Here is a 16,804-nt window from a genome sequence, read left to right as displayed (position 1 = left end):
ATGCACTGACTAATGCTCCGGTCTGATTGCAGGAAACTCTATGTTTTGATGCTCGTTCTTGATTAATGGAATTTTCTTTCTTCAAAAAAAAAATATAAGACTATATTATTTGAAGTATGAACAAAATTCGATTATATTATAAGAATATGAAGAACAAAACTAATACATAGTCAAAATAAAAGGTCGATGAGGACTTTGATTTTCGGTGGCTAATAAATATAATGGTGGAATAGTATCTATCATATTTTATATATAAGTTTATTTGTGACTTTTAGATTTAATTTGCTTTATGTTTTTTTATATTCATGTAACTCTTACTTTCTCTTATTACTTTAATTAACGGGTTAGTAATTGATAATAAATAATAGATTAAGGTAGAGTGTTATTTTATTCCCTTTAGTATTAGAGTACCAACTAAGCCCAAATCCATCTAAAACTTCTTGTAATTTTTGTGTGCTTCCCTTATTATATAGATTTAGATTTAGTTTATGTTTGAAAGTTCAAACAACTTTTTATACCGTATGAACATGGTTTGTTTTCTTCTTCAAAAAAAAAACATGGTTTGTTTTCATCTTTCAATTTAGGTGAAATACTAGCAGCCTGCTGCCTGCCCCTATTGTCTCCCTCATTTCCTCGCCCGCCGGCAGCACCGTTCCTCACCCCATCCTACCTCGCCAGCCGTCGCCCCTTCCTCTCTTTTTCTCCTCTTTCTTTTTGTCCTGCTAGCTAGCTTTTTCTTCTTTCTTCTCTCCCTCTCATTTTCTTTCCACCTCCCAATTTCTTCTCCCCATCCATCTCCATTCCAGCTACTGCCTCATGAGATAGAGGCCGATCGTTGCCGCCACCGCGCCGCTGGCACATCACTTCCTGGAGGATTCACGTCTTCAAGAATTGTGTCTCTAACCTCACCAATTCTCTCTTTCAACAGGCTAATTAGGTATTTCATGGTTTTTATAAGTTTTAAATTCTATGTAAATTTCAGGCAACTGCGTGATTATTGTATATTTGGATTAATCATTGACGGGCTGAATGGAGTTTTATGCAGTTATTTTTTTACGACGCTAATGGCGGAGGTGTTGAAATTTTGGTATGATTAGGAGCTGGATTGACTCGGAATAGGTACACCTAATTGATCCTTAAGTTCCAGTTTTTATGGATATTCACTTTGATTATGTCTTGCATGATTTGTTCTACTCTACAAATTACATATAAAATGTGAAATCTATTGAGTCTGCTGATCTCTGTGAGTAACATGAACTGAGATACTGATATGCTGTCTATTGTTTGTTTCTATAATTTGTATTTATTATTCACTTTTGGCGTTTGTGTTGCCAGATTGGTATAATGAGATAGTTAGAGTTAGCAGATTGATGGATGCTAGTGCTATCTGAATCTAGTTTTACCGTAGTACCTTATCTTTTATTTCAAACGCACAACGAATATCAAATAGGAGAACTACAATACTATTACTACCAGAGCAATACACACCAATCATCTCCCATGAGGTGGTATGCATCCCTCTTTTTATCGGTCGGGTGTATTACTTGTAGCAAATAGCATGAATTGTAGTTGTTAGAATCGTGACTTGTACAATTCGATATTCTATCTGATTTCGAGTCATATCTATGGTACGAGTCGAAATCATACTTAATTGGACATGAATCGGCTGAATCGGCCAAATCCACCGATTCAGTCAGATTCATGAACTCCGTTAAAAAAAACTGTTTTTAATTTAAAAAGAGTAAAAAACGTGTGCATAACTGAGTAGTTAGCTCAGGACATGAAATGCTCCGGGAGATTGCTTTGGCAGTATCTCTATTAAATGAGCAGTTGGCTTTCTCTTTCATAACTACTTAAAAAGTTATGGAATAAACTAGGAGACTCTTTATAAATTTCAACTCTTTCTTTCCTTCTCTTTCTCTGTTTCTTATCTTTTTCTCTTCTATTTCTTTCGTTCTCTTCAACTGTCCTTCTCTATTTTTTTTCGTTCTCTTCAACTTCCTTTATTTGTTTTCTTTTCGTTTTCTGCAACAAAAAATCCTCTTACTCTCCTCCATTACACAAATGAAATACATCAATTGCTTAGTCTTGAAGATGAGGAGATTGCAGATTTAACATTGGATAATAATGGAGAAGATGTAGGAGAAAATGAATTGGAAAGCCTGATTATGGAAGAAGAAGATGATGAAGATTCTTTTTACGATGAAGAATTCTTTGGCAATTAGTTTTATTAGGATTGCATTAGATTTGAATTTTAATTTAAGTGCTTGGTTGATAACTTGATATAATTTCTATTTGGATATTAAATTGCATTTTTAGACATGGTTAATATTTTATTTTCTTATAATATTTTGAATCTGATCCAAATCTTAGGATTCGGTTCAATTCACGAGTCCCGATTAACAAAATGAGGATTTCGAGTCATGAGTCGAATCTCTATTTAACAACTATGGCATGAATATAGAATGAAATATCACGATATTTTTACACAGAAAAGAAATAGAAATAAACTTTAAACTGCTTGTAGGATGATATGCTGAACCATTATTGCTAGCAGGAGAGGTTCTAGCATATTTCACCACACTACGGAAAGAAAAACAACTAAGCTTTGCTCCTTATTGATATATATGCTGTCATATATCAAACTAACACTTAAAGAACTTTATAGATTTACTTAACAAGTGAAGGACGATACGGAATGGGGATTAGGTGGAGATCATTTTTCCTCTTTGTTACAGTACCAAAAATCTCAACCATGTCAAGGTTTTCTGGTGTCATTCCTGTAGGCAGTTTCCAGTCAAAATGATACAGCATCTGTGCGAGTGGGAACTCAACATTAATCATACCATATGTTATTCCTGGGCAGATTCTTCTTCCAGCACCAAACGGGAGATATTCAAAATTAGTTCCTCTGTAATCTATTGAGCTATCTATGAATCTCTCTGGATTGAATTTCTCAGCTTCATTCCAGTAATTAGGATCCCTTCCCATTCCCCATACATTAACAATAACCTTGGATTTCAGAGGAATCTCATAACCATTAATCGAACATTTCTCCCGACATTCTCTTGGTAGTAACAATGGAATTGGTGGGTGCAATCTTAGAGTTTCCTTTATTACCAGCTTGAAGTAGTTAAGTTCATCAAGGCGCGATTCATCAACGTTCCCTTGTGTACCAAAGATTCGTCTCACCTCCTCTTGTACCTTTTCCATTGCTCTTGGATTTTTCATCAGCTCCGACATAGCCCATTCCATAACAGTCGATGATGTCTCAGAGCCAGCAACAAACATGTTCTGAAATAAATTTATGAACTTGCTGAAAAAGTGATGCACTCAAAATATGGACACGTTTTAACAGAAAAACAGAATCAGGCAATTTTCCATGCTTGATCTTTAAATATTTAACTTAAAACACAAAACATGAGTACTAACCAGTATGACTGCTTTGATATGGTTATCTGTTAAAGGATATTGAAGGTCTCCTTGTTCCTGAAGATTCAAAAGCACTTCTACAAGATCTTCATTACCCTCAGCGTGATTACTTCCTGTTGTCCTTGTAGCTCTATGCTCGGTCATGATGCTTTGTAATATTTTATCCATATTTTTATGAAGCCTGTCCAGTCTAGAGTTCATTCCGCTTAACACTCGAAAAAGTTTGATAGAAGGATACACATCAGCAAGTGTAAAACCTCCACCAGCTTCTATTAAATCTTTAACAGCTGGTATGAATATGTCTTCTCCCTCCCATACCCTTCCAAATGCCGTTCTTGTAACGATGCTATAGATGGAAGAATTAATCATTGTGCTGAAATTGATAGGTGATCCAGCACGGGAAGATATGTATGTAATGAGTTTTGATACTTGGTCTTCCCTGATTGATCTGAACGAGTCCACTCGTTTTGCAGTCAGTAGCTCGACTGTACAAATTTTTCTCATCTGTCTCCAGTAGCCTCCATAGGGTGCGAAAGCAATGTCTAAATGATTATAGGTTACAACACTGGCTGCAAGGAGGAAGGGCCTTTGAGCGAAGGTGATATCATGGGTTTTCATCACCTCCATAGCTAATTCAGGTGAAGAAATGACAATATTTGAAAGTTCCCCAAGTTGAACATGCATAATAGGTCCATAGATTTTGGCCAAGTCTCTCAGGCGGTGATGGGGAAAGGTGGTAATTAAGTGGTGGATACTCCCTATTAGAGGTAACTTGGATGGTCCTGGTGGTAGATTTTTGGTTGAGTTTTTGTTCCCAAATATTAATCTTAATACCAGGAAGATGAAGATTAGAAATGGGAAAAGGATTGGGAATTGGAGGAATTCCATTATCAGGAAAACTGGAAAGTAGTGAAGAAAGGAAGGAAGAAAGGAAGTTGTGGGTTGATTAGGATTTTACAATTCATCTTATACTACCATTCTAGCTTTGTTTTTTAGTTAGATGGGATCTCATCATGTGCATGTAGTCACTAATTATAATTGTTTTTTCTTTTAAAATGATATCACGTCCATTTTTATTGGCATTTCAACAAGTAAGCTCACTAAATAATTAGTAGCTAACCATATTAAATGATTGCCATGTTACACGAGCCAAATCTTTTATTTAGATAATAATACCACATTTTTTTTTGATAAAATAATAATCCCACATTGGATCTATGAACCAAATAATATTTGATTATGGGGGAACCAAATCTTTTGTTTTTTTTAAGTAACTAACCAGTCAAATCTTTTATGTATATTGTAATCCCACGTTGGGTGTATGAACTAAATAATACTATTTTAATTATGTGGGAAGCTGCAGTCAACCAACTTTTTCCACAACATATTTTAATTATGTTGAGTTTTTCTTTCCTAATATTCTTAATAGCAAGAAGATGAAGAGCAGGAAAGTGAAAAGGATTGGGAAGGAGACGAACTGGAGTTCCATGATCAGGAACATTTGAAATTGTGAAGAAATTAATGGTTTGATAGGAAATTGCATTTCATCCCAATACATAAATGGAGCTGTTGAGCTAGGGTTGGTAATTTTATTTAAAACCAAAAAAAGAATTCTATTTTGCAGTGAGATGGGATCACATGGTATGTTTGCTCAATTACTCTAGATGAAGAGTAGGAAAGTCAACGGGATTAGGAAAGAGGGGAGGTGGATTTTCATTAGGGGCATTGGAAATGGTGAAGAAATTAATGCCTGAATAGGATATTGCTGCATTTCATTATAAAACAGCCTTAAAGAAAATAAGACAGCCAGGACCGTTTAGACACTAGAAATTGAGATTTGTTAGATTTTTCCAGATGAATCCGTTTAGGCGGTTTTCAGCTCCCTAGGTGATTTTTAGCCACCTTGGCTGTCAGGATGAATTGTGTTTATTATTATTATTATTTTTTGGATATTTTGATTTATAATTTGTGTTATCTATTTATTTTTATAGCATTTAGTGAATTATATTACTTGTCAACATTATATTTTATTTGTTTGAGTTGTTTTGATAATATTATTGTTGAATTGTTGATTTTTGCACGTTTTTAGAGATATGTGTTACAATATACGTGTTATTCTATATTAAATTATTATTTTTAAATAGTATAATACATATTTTAATTGAATTTATACAACAATTTTTTTTGAAATAATTTATACAACAATTCGTTTATTAACAAATAAAAAATATAAAAATACAAATTCGATTTATTTTCAATTAATTCCTGACTAATCCTTGATTAATTCTTGAGGATCATGTCCGTCTGACTAGTGTTTAACGTTTTTTACAACCTTATTATAAAAGCATCATCAATGGGGTTAATCAAAAGGTTATTAACCTCCCATTAATAACCTCTCCATTGGGAGAGATTAGGGGTGTAACCGAGCCGAACCGAGACCGAACCCTAGGAGGCTCGGTATTGGCTCGTTAATATCTCGAGCCGAGCCCTCTCGAATCGAGCTTTGATCGAGCCGAGCTTTGATCGAATCTGATTGAGTTTTGACCGAGCCAAGCTTTTATCGAGCTTCTAACGAGTTTTAACCAAATTCATCATATATGCATAGAATAAGTAGCGTAAAAAACAGAAAAGCTTTATAACATACTCTATATGAGCTTAAAATATTTATAAAGAAAAACAATCATGTTATTATTGAGATTCCAGAACAGTATATGGTACTTGTGATCGGAAAACACAACTTCGGAGAAAATTTTCAAACAATGACATATATATTAAAGTTTGTAATGTATTTTACCTTATCAAAACGTAATTGTCTACCTAAAGACTCAAATGTCTAAGCTTTTTTATGTCACTTTTTTATGGGTTAAATCTTATTTGAGTTGTGAATTGTGATGAAACTAATAATTAGACCCGGCAAAGTGACACACGACCCGATGACACGACACGAACACGACATGCTTTTTTAGTGTTAGTGTTTAGGGTTTTATGACACGACACGAAAGTTGACACGACACGAAATGACACGTTAATTTTCGTGTCATTTTCGTGTCAACCCGAAAACACGAAACTGACACGGATATTGAAAATTATTGTTATATTCTCTCGTGTTTTTTATATCACTTTATTAATAAAGATAATAAAATTATAATTATTAATTGCAAATATTGATTTGAATTTCCTAAATTGTTATAAACACATTACATGACCCTCTAACATGATATTATCGAACTTTTCAATAATTATTGTTAACATACTAATCTAAAAATGATATAAAATGTTTAAAAACAGTACCATATCTTCTTATATTTTTAAGAGTTATTATTAATATATATGCATAACAAAATTACATGTAATCCGAAAACACGACACGAAATCGACACTAACCCGAACAGGTTAACACGACTTTGACACGAAAGTTTTTGGGTTGGGTTTGGGTTTACTCTTTTTTGACACGAACCCGAAATGACACGACACGAACACGATTCGAACACGATAATTGCCAGGTCTACTAATAATAACCAATGAAATATATATTAAACATATATATATAATGAAATATATATAGTAATTAAAAATAATCGAGCCTGCTCGCGAGCTTTCGAGCCGAACCTGGGGAAGTTCGAACTCAGCTCGTTAATGCTCGAGCCAATCCCAAACTCGAGTCGAGCTCTATCGAATCGAATTTTGATCGAGCTTTCACCGAGCCGAGCTCGAATAGTTTGCGAACTACCAAGACTCGTTTGCACCCCTATGAGAGATTATGGATTAACCTCAACATCAACCGGTTTCTGAGGATCAAAGTTGCTAGTGGTTATGTGTAGTCGATGGTTAGTTTTTTTTTTTTTAATTTGAAAGTAATAAATATATGATTAAATTAATAGTATGTTCTAAGAGCATCTCCAACAGTCTCTTAAATTGGTCTTAAGTTAAAATATGAGGAGGGAGAATAAAAAATCAGCTCCAACAGCCTCTTAGTGGCTCCTCAAATCACTAAGAGCCTCTCCATCATCTCTATTAATAGAGAACCTCTCTCCACCTCTTAGTGGCTTTTAACTTTATTTTTTAATAATAATTTATTATTGATGAATCTCTCTCCTCACACTATTGGTCATGTAACAATAAATAATAATCTTAATAATAAAATAATAAATAAGGAGTGAATATAAGGAGCATTGTTGGAGATGATATATCTTAGTCACTCTTAAATCACTATGAGTCAATTTTTTATATTATTTTTAGAGAGTTCACTAAGAGTCTGTTGGAGATGCTCTAAATGATTAAGTGGTTGAGAGGTTAATGAATTAGAGGAGGATAATGGATGAAACAGAGTTTAATGAGTGGGTTCGCAATGATGATGTAATCAGGGGTTGAGTTGAGGGGTTAGTGCATTGGAGATGTGCTTTAACACGATGATGATGTATTGACGGGTTAGTGCATTGGAGATGCTTTAACACGTAACAACATTTTCAAGAGATTCTTACTGTCTGTTTGGTATTATTCAGGTCAATAGAATCTGTTGTGGGGAAAAGTGATGTGAGAAAAAGATGATGGGTATTCGGTAAAAACACAATAAAAGTTTTAAAAGTTCGGAAATAAAAAATATATAATATTAGGTTATATTGAAAGTTACTGTAAAGCCGAGGTATTTAGTGAAATGTATATTTTTGTATATTGAATAATGAGTTACATGAGAATCATATATACAATAGATGTAATCTAAAATCTTTATAACTCTAACACAAGTAAACCGTAATAGGATAAATTACATATAAGATAAATGACTAACTAATAGATAATTAGGAAGTGTAATTATCAGAGTAGAATTCAAATAAAGAGAGGGAAAGAGATATGTATTAACAGTTATGATTATTTTTGTTTGAAATTTTTTAATATCAGCTACTTGGACCTGTTTGGTTCAGCTGTTAGCTAATAGCTGTTTCGGTTGCTGTTAGCTGTTTGTAGTTGCAGTAAGCTGTCAGCAGTTGCTGTTAGCTGTTTGTTATTAGTTGTTTAATTACTAGTGTTTGGTGAAATTATATTGAACTGTTCCTGTTCGGATTTACAATTTCTAAAATGGATATGTTTTAAATTAATCAACGTATAAATTATAAAAGGGAAAATGTGAAAAAATGCCCATAACGTTTACAATTAGGAATAATTTTACTCTTAACATCTAAAAGTGTGCAATTTTACTCCTAATATTAACAAGTTGGATTGAATAATAAAATTGAAAATTAATATTATAAATTTGGTAAAATATTTGAATTTTTTTGTCCAACTCGTACAAAAGACTATATATATATATATATATATTAAAAAAAATCATGTCTAATCATATGTTTGTGATATGTTACTAACGATGATAAAATGGTGCACATGTGAAGTGTAGATAACAATATTAATGACTAAAAAAACAGTTTAATAAATTATTTCTCAAATTGACTTAACTTGTCAAGTTAGGGGTAAAATTGCTTTTGGCTACCAATATTAGGGGTATAAATGCACAATTGTAAATGTTAACGGTAAAATTACTCCTAGCTATAAATGTTATAGGTATTTGTGCACCTTATCCTATTATAAAATAAAAAAATGTGTTACACAAATTAATAAAACTAATCTATATAAAAAAATAAAAAATTTATTTAATGCAACAAAACTTTATTCTTTCGGTAATTATGTTGTAGAAATATAAATAATATTAAAGAATAAACATATTTTGTGGAAAAAAGAAGGATAATTTTGTCAATAACAAATAACTACAAACAACTGTTTATGAAGAGCTTCAAAGAGCTTTTCGTGAAACGTTCCAAAACGCTGCAGTTTCTAGAGAAAACGCTAAACGCTGCGGTTATATAAACCTAACCAAACGTTATATTTCCTGCGGTTTGGAGTGAAACACTAAACGCTCATCCGAAAAGTTAAAACTAACACCCACTAAAACTATAAAAATTGTTTTTTCCAAAACTTTATTCATCCCACTTCAAATAAGTTAAGAGAGTTAATTAGACATCTTATAAATTTAGAGAGTTAATCATTTTTTATAAGTTCAGGAGGTTACAATCGGGATATCCGGGGGTCTAGGAAACCTGGAAACTACTTATAGATAGGCACACTAGAAGGAAGGGAAGGCCCTCTGCTTGATCTTCTCTTGCTCTTGCTCGAGTCCTAGGAGCTCGTCCTCCAGACAGTCTCGTACTTTATATTTGATATACGCTTTTTTTTATTGTGACCCTAATATATTTTATTTATTTATTTGTGATATCAAATTTGGATCTCTGACAAAAAATAATAATAATAATAATTATATATATAATCTACATTATCATATGCAAGGCTTTAAATGTTATTCAGAAAATTCAGCATCTTTGCTGGAAGGTATTGTTAGATCTAAAAAGATCTGTTTTTTATATTCTTGCAAATTTAGGACATTTTATCAACATTGAAATATATATTTAATTATCTTTTAAAAACTAGCAAGGTAATTTGGAATATATTAAATTATCTTTGAAAGATCAAAATTATTTTGTTAAAATCAACTAATTAGACTATCTATCCATAGTTTTGTTAGGAAAAAGTTAAATTTTAATAAAATCATAGGTTTTGTTCATATAACCATTTTTTTTTAATTAAAAGTTGGAGGCAGGCAGAAGAGAAGAAACTCAAGAGTTCCAACTAGATTGACATCCCCAAACAACAAACCACCACCTGGCTCGATAAAAAAAAAAGGCGGTCCGGTCGCATTACGCGTCCCCGCTGAGCGAGGGTCCGGGGAGGGGTCCCACCACAAGGGTGTATTGGGGGCAAGCCTTCCCTTGCCAATTTAATTGGCAAGAGGCCGCTCCTAAGACTCGAACCCGTGACCTCTGGTCACACGGCAACAACGTTTTACCGTTGCGCCAAGGCTCGATATTATTAAAAAATGAAGTAGAGTGTGTATGAAACTCATGACCATGCCCGGAAAGGAAAAATAAAAGCTAATGAAATTGAAATTGAGTGATATTATTACAATCATCATAAATTTTCTATTTGTAAAAGAGAGGTGTCGAAATCCACCAAAGATGTGTAGTAGCAGTAACGTCGTGGCAGGCAAGTGAATCAGCTATCTTATACCTTCGCAAAATATATGAGTGATCACCAACTGTAGTTTGGAGCAGAGTGATTAACATTTCTTCCATCTTGGCCGTAAACGCAAAGGAATCCAGTGGAACTGTATTAAAATAAGTTGACAACATACATAGAGTCGACTTCTAGTTAGAGTTTTAGCCACCTTCAATCCCAGCCAGTTTCAATGGCGAACATTGCTCCCAGAGCTCAGCCTCATATGCAAAAGTAGATGGAATGGCAAAAGAAAAAGAGCCCCCAAAAATACCTCGGCTGTCTCTGTAAATACCCCATGCACCAGCTAGTTCAAGAGCTCCAAAAGACGAACCATCGGTGTTAATTTTTATCCAGGTCGCGGGAGGACGTTTCCGATGATCTTCCGAGATGGAAAGAGCTGTAGGCGGCCTGTTAGTGATATTACACTCCCTGAAGACATGGATATCAATCAACGTATTGAAAGTATATATGGTCGAAGCTCATGCCATTTGATTCCCTGATGAATTCTAGAGCAATCGAAGAACAGTGTGAGTGTTGGGGGTAATGCCCTCAAAAAATGACTCATTGTGGGTCTTCCATAGCAACCAGAAGTAGTGAGTAACAGCGGAAATCCAAGCTGCAATGGAAACACTATCAAAAGGAGTGGAAATTTAGCACTAGTGCGGATGTATTTGCTGAAAAGACTTGCAACCGCTCGACAAAGGGTCGTAGCAAATGCACAAGAGACAAACACGTGATCCATTGTTTCAAATGCAGCAAAGCAAAGGCTACATCTCGAAACCACTTGAAGAGCACGTGAATGCAATTTGTCATGTGTTGGAAGGCCATGATTCAGAAGTTTCAACATCATAATGAAGCGAAATGGAGGAATAAAGGGCTTCAAAATGAAATGATACCAATTGATAGGATCTTGCGAAAGTCTCAGTTCAGTTTAGCAATTTTGAACAGAAAAAATTCCATCACGAGAAGATTTCTAAAATGGAACATCAAAAGGTTCATGACCCGCTATGGTTGTCGTATTTTCCAAATATAAATCATCTGGAATTACAGAAGGCAGTGACCAATGGCCATCAATCCAGTAGTTGGAAACGAAATCTGCAACAAGAACATGGCAATTCCGGAGCAGGTTAAGACGATCCGCATCATGAGGGTAAATCCAATTATCATACCAGAAATTAAGGTGTTTGTCCTCCCCAATCCACCAACTGATATCGTGTTGCAGTCGTTAAGTAGAAATGTGAGTCGAGCGCCAAATGGTAGAGCTAATGGCATAGCTACGAGAATCCTTTGAGTGATTTAGGAAACGATAAGTGAGAACTGAAATGGGAAAACTAGTATTGGTATGTAAATCTCAGCTCAAACGAGTCAGTAAAGCCTGGTTTAAATGCAAAAAATTCTTAATGCTCAGACCTTTTTTCCTTTTTCGGTAAGCAACAAATTTTCCAAGGTATTGTTGCAATTTTTTATCATCAACCGAACTTGTCCGTATGAAGTTACGAACAGCTCTTGTCCCAATTGACGGTCCGACTCGAGAGAAGGTCGTAAAGATTGAAGAGTTGTGAAATTGTTCGCATATTTAACCGAGGCTTTACTGAAGATGAGAATATCATCTGCATACAACAAATGAGTAGGAAACTGACAATTACGGCATAGGATATTTGATCTAACTGACCTTCATTAGCAAGTTTGGTAATCCAATAGCTAAGGAAATCTTCAGCTAAACAAAACAGAATGGATGATATGGGATCCCCTTGCCTCACACTATGGGAGCAACGCAAAATAACCATGAGCATCGAAATTAAGCATTATAGAAATCCTAGCAAATGTGAAAATATTGAGCAGCCAATCACGAAATGGAAGAGAGAACCCATACGCTCCAAAACCTTCAAAATTAAATTACAATCCATAGAATCAAATGTTTTTTTTATTGTCAATTTTAAGGGTCGTGTTTACCCCAAAGCAAGACTTGTTTAACACATTAACCCCCTTTGATGTCGTGGCAATACAGTGATAAATATTTATATTTTTAATAAACCCAAATTGATTAGGGGTAATTATTTTGGCTGCCACACGCTCGAGAGTCGATCCGCTATAATCTTGATTTTAAGTTTGAAAATGAAATTTCCAAGGACAATAAGGCGATAATGATCCACAGAAATGTCATATGTTGTTTTGGTAATTAACACCATAAGGTTGGAATTCAAACCAAGAAGCATGAACCCATAAGTGAAGAAGTTGTTGAAAGACGCGCAGACATCAGAACCCATGATCCCCCAAAAAGTTTGGTAAAAACTCCCTCCGAAGCCATCCGACCTCGGAGTACTCTGAAGATCCATGGAGAAAGCTATTTTCCTGATATTATCATTGGACAGGCAAAGCAGCAGACCCGCATTTTCTTCCGAGGTGACCATGAAAGGAACATTCTTAATTAATGACGAGGCAGAGTTATCAAGTCTCCCACATGTTAGTCCCCAATAAGGCGGATTAGTTCTAAAAGGGGTGAATAGAACATATTCTGGTCGCACTCTTTGTTGATCCACCAAGCTGGGCGCATCTCAACATGTGTTTCCCTCTAAATGAGTCTCATCCGGACTCCTTAGACATTAACTTATGGCCTCTTTGCCTTCTTGGCGAACCTTGTCTCCTTTTGAGAGGGTTCAGATTTTGGGTTTTTACTTTTTGTTCCAAATGTTAATGAGCTTGTTAGGAGAATTAACGTTCTGCCTCATTCTTTCCAAGTTAGTTTCATTTCCAGGTTCTTTTGTTACTTGTAAATCTTTCAAATGGCACAATTTTCTTCACCATATATAAAGGTTGTACATTACTGAAAGCATAGACTATAGACAATCATAGAGATACATAACATGGTTTTAGGCTCTTTCATTTCTTGATGATGTATTTACTGAGAGCTTGCACATTACATTTCTGTGGAAACATTATTCCATCTTTATCCTCCAACTTGAATGTGGTGGGTCCTATCCTTTCACCATTTTATATGGGTCATCCCAATTGGTGCCTACCTTACATTTTCATTATATGGATTGCGATGATTCAGTCTTTCTAAGAACCAAATCCCCTTCATTACGCTTTGCCAATCGTACCTTCTTGTCATGGTCGGTGGTTATCCTTTGTTTATGGGTCGTTATCTTTACATATGCCTTATCTCTACATATTTCTACCTCATCTAAGTGGTGCCATATGTTCTCCTTATTATTGCATTCATTATATAGGACCACTTGGTCGCTAGATAACCCTAGCTCAACTAGTATCACGGCTTCCACTCTGTATACTAAAGCAAACAAGGTTTCTCTTATGGATGTGTGTAGTGTGGTTTGGTAATCCTATATAACATTTGGGACTTCTTCCGCACAACTCTTTTTTCTCCCCATTAGCCTTTGCTTTATCCTCTTTACTATGGTTTGATTTGTGACCTATATCATGATATTGGACAATGAACCCACTACTAAGATGAAGCAATTAATGATGTGCACCCTTTTGTAGAAATCCCCGAAATTTACACCATCGAACTGTCTATCATTATTTGTCACTATGTTGTGCTGGGCATCAATCCTTACAATGATATTGTTCATAATAGAGTCTATATTTTTCCAATATGATGGACAATATGGCCCCAACTTCACCCATTTTATGAAATAATCCATAACCATAATAAGATTATTTTCTTTGTCGAGTGGTCTCGAAAAATGCTCCTACCATGCCAATCCCCTAAGTGGAGAAGGGCCACCCCGTGAGCATTTGTCTTTTATGTGTGGGACGAACACATGTTAGGCTTACATTTATCTAGTATCTATGGCAAGATTTAGCTAGCTCTTTTGCATCCTCCTCAGTGTTCGGCTAGTGGAATCTGGCTAATCGAGATTTCCTTACAATTGACATTGCCCTTTATGTGCACCACAAACTCCTTCATGTAATTCTTGCATCACCTTCTTTCCTTCTTCATCTGAAATACATTTTAGCTAGGGGTGACTAAAGGATCTCTAGTATAGTTTCTCCCATGTTATGGAGTATTTAGCTACTTTTTTGGGAATCCTCTTAGCTTCCTCAGGATCTTCCTGAAGTGTCCCTTTTTCTAGGTACTTGTGGAAATATGCTCCCCAATCTCTCTCTTAGGGGTTGTATCTCACACAAACCTATTCATTCGATCAGAGTCTGATAGAGATTCATAATCACCGAAAGCAGAGTTATGGTATGGGCCAACATGTTTGGGTGTTGTTCGAGGATTTGATCGTTGGGACCTATTGAGAAATCGGCAGTTTCTGAGATCCAGAAGACCAGAAGCTATACGCAAATTATCATTGGATCTCTGTTGTTCTTAACAGCGATAGCTATTCATTTAAGTCTTCGGGTAGCACCACTAGATCTTCAACAAAGTGAAAATTCTCGTATTCATGTTCTTCAAAGTCATGGCTTCCTATACTTTGAATGGTCAAGTGAGGGATTTCCACCCGTCTATGCAAGTCGTGGACTTAACCAGCTTATCAGCCTCCACATTTTCTACCTTTGCATTGTGTGATATCTGCCATCTGGTCCCTCATTGTCCTAGGGTTATCAATCTAAATTTTGCAACATGGCCAAAACCTTAATTGCATAGTTCGTGTTAATCTCATTCACTATCAACTTTGAATCACTGAAGATATGACTGTATCCGGCCTTATTTCCTCAAGGAGTTGTAACCCATGAATCATGGTCTCGTATTCTACAACATTATTAGTGGTAGGGAAGGATGGCTTTATGAAGTATATGATCCAGATCTTGACTGAACCCTTTTATCACAACTCCCTCACAAACCTTTTAACGAGGATGGTCCATTGATGTACATTTTCTATATTTTTGTTTCTTTGGTCACTTTTGGCTCATTTTCCCATAAATTCGTTAGCAAACTCTACCAGCACCTGGATTTTTACGGATGTTCGGGTTTTCATATATGATGTCAAACTCCTATAAACTAATGGCCCATTCCACCAAATGCCATGATGCCTCGAGCTTCTGCAAAATCTTCCTCAATGGCATAATTTAATAATAGGTGGGACTATATTTAATTTTTAAAGAGTGAAAATAGATGAGGTGTCACGTTAATTAAGTTGTTATTAGATTGACCGCTCATTTTTTCAGCTATACACTTTAGTAGAAAGTCAACCCTAAAGAGGTATATTTTAGTGGGAAAATGTGAAGATTGTACGCCAAAATGTGAAATATGATAAAGGTTGTGCACCTCATAATTTAGCCTAATAAAAATAACTAAGATGTTATAGTGTATATAATATAATATGTATTAGGATTGAAAGACATCATGGAGTTCAGGTGAAATCTGTAAATTTTATTTTCTGTTCTTCATTTTCTTTCGTTCCACCACCAACGATGTCCATCGTTCCCCATTCTCTGTCGTAGCAAGGATTTCAATTGAATGAGTGTAATATATTTAAACTTTATAAATATAATTACTTCGTGCATATACTTTTTTAGAAAAAAAATTACTAGGGCTCAAAATACTATAAAATCTATACAATTTTATAAATATAACTTAGGATAAATAGTTTATTAGTCCTTATATTTCTACCTAACATATTATTTAGTTCTCCTATTTTAATAATATATTATTAAGTTCATAAATTTTTGTTATATTCAACAGTTTAGTCCCTTAAATATTTGCATTTTAAACATTTTGGACATGTTTGATAAAAAGATGTTTGAAGTAAAATTAGAGGTTTTGACCACTTTTAAAGGTTTTGAGTGACAAACCTCTAATAGCGATGTTTAGTGAAGAAGAGTTTGAAAGATCTTTTTAGAGCATCTCCAATGCAAATTCTCCATTTTCGCCTTCCTTATCTCTAATTCTCTAATTTTCTATCCTCAATTCCTATTTTTTCTCCAACCCGTTTACATAATTTCTTCCCTATAAAGCACATTCCATACTTTATAATTTATCACATCATTATTTTAATAATTTCCTATTAATCTAGGGAAGCATGGATGTAAGGAAGAATTGATTTCTTCCCTACAATTAGGGAAGGCAATGGGAGGGTTTCGTCCCGGGTTACATTAAAAACATACATAAACCCAAATAATTATCATAATTACACACAAATAGCAATATAACCAAATAAAATTTCATTATTCATTATTGTCTATTAAAAATCCATAATAAAAAGGCTAAATAACAAATAAAACAATTTAATCAATCAATAAAAATCCACTTAATCTAAACAAAATAATTAAATTCAACAATATATTAAATCCTAATGAATGTCCATAA

The 16,804-nt window shown here is 34.6% G+C and overlaps 1 protein-coding gene and 1 long non-coding RNA gene across 2 annotated transcripts; one reads left to right on the top strand and one right to left on the bottom strand.

The window, feature by feature from the left end:
• Nucleotides 1–495: 495 nt before the first annotated feature.
• Nucleotides 496–5,442, top strand: LOC136219219 (uncharacterized). The gene is made up of 3 exons (XR_010684077.1): nt 496–937; nt 1,046–1,119; nt 4,862–5,442. It is a non-coding gene; the product is annotated as an uncharacterized lncRNA (long non-coding RNA).
• On the bottom strand, nt 2,484–4,391 carry LOC136219218 (premnaspirodiene oxygenase-like). Its single transcript, XM_066006506.1, has 2 exons — nt 3,433–4,391; nt 2,484–3,294 (listed from the first exon to the last, which is right to left on the bottom strand). Exons 1-2 carry the CDS (start codon nt 4,318–4,320, stop codon nt 2,671–2,673), a joined length of 1,512 nt encoding a protein of 503 aa, XP_065862578.1. The 5' UTR covers nt 4,321–4,391; the 3' UTR covers nt 2,484–2,670.
• Nucleotides 5,443–16,804: the final 11,362 nt, after the last annotated feature.

The sequence above is a fragment of the Euphorbia lathyris genome, chromosome 2 (assembly GCF_963576675.1).
Source record: "Euphorbia lathyris chromosome 2, ddEupLath1.1, whole genome shotgun sequence".
NCBI classification, from domain to species: domain Eukaryota; kingdom Viridiplantae; phylum Streptophyta; class Magnoliopsida; order Malpighiales; family Euphorbiaceae; genus Euphorbia; species Euphorbia lathyris.
The sequence above is the reverse complement of the archived record's forward strand: the minus strand, read 5'-3'. Positions and strand labels throughout refer to the sequence as shown.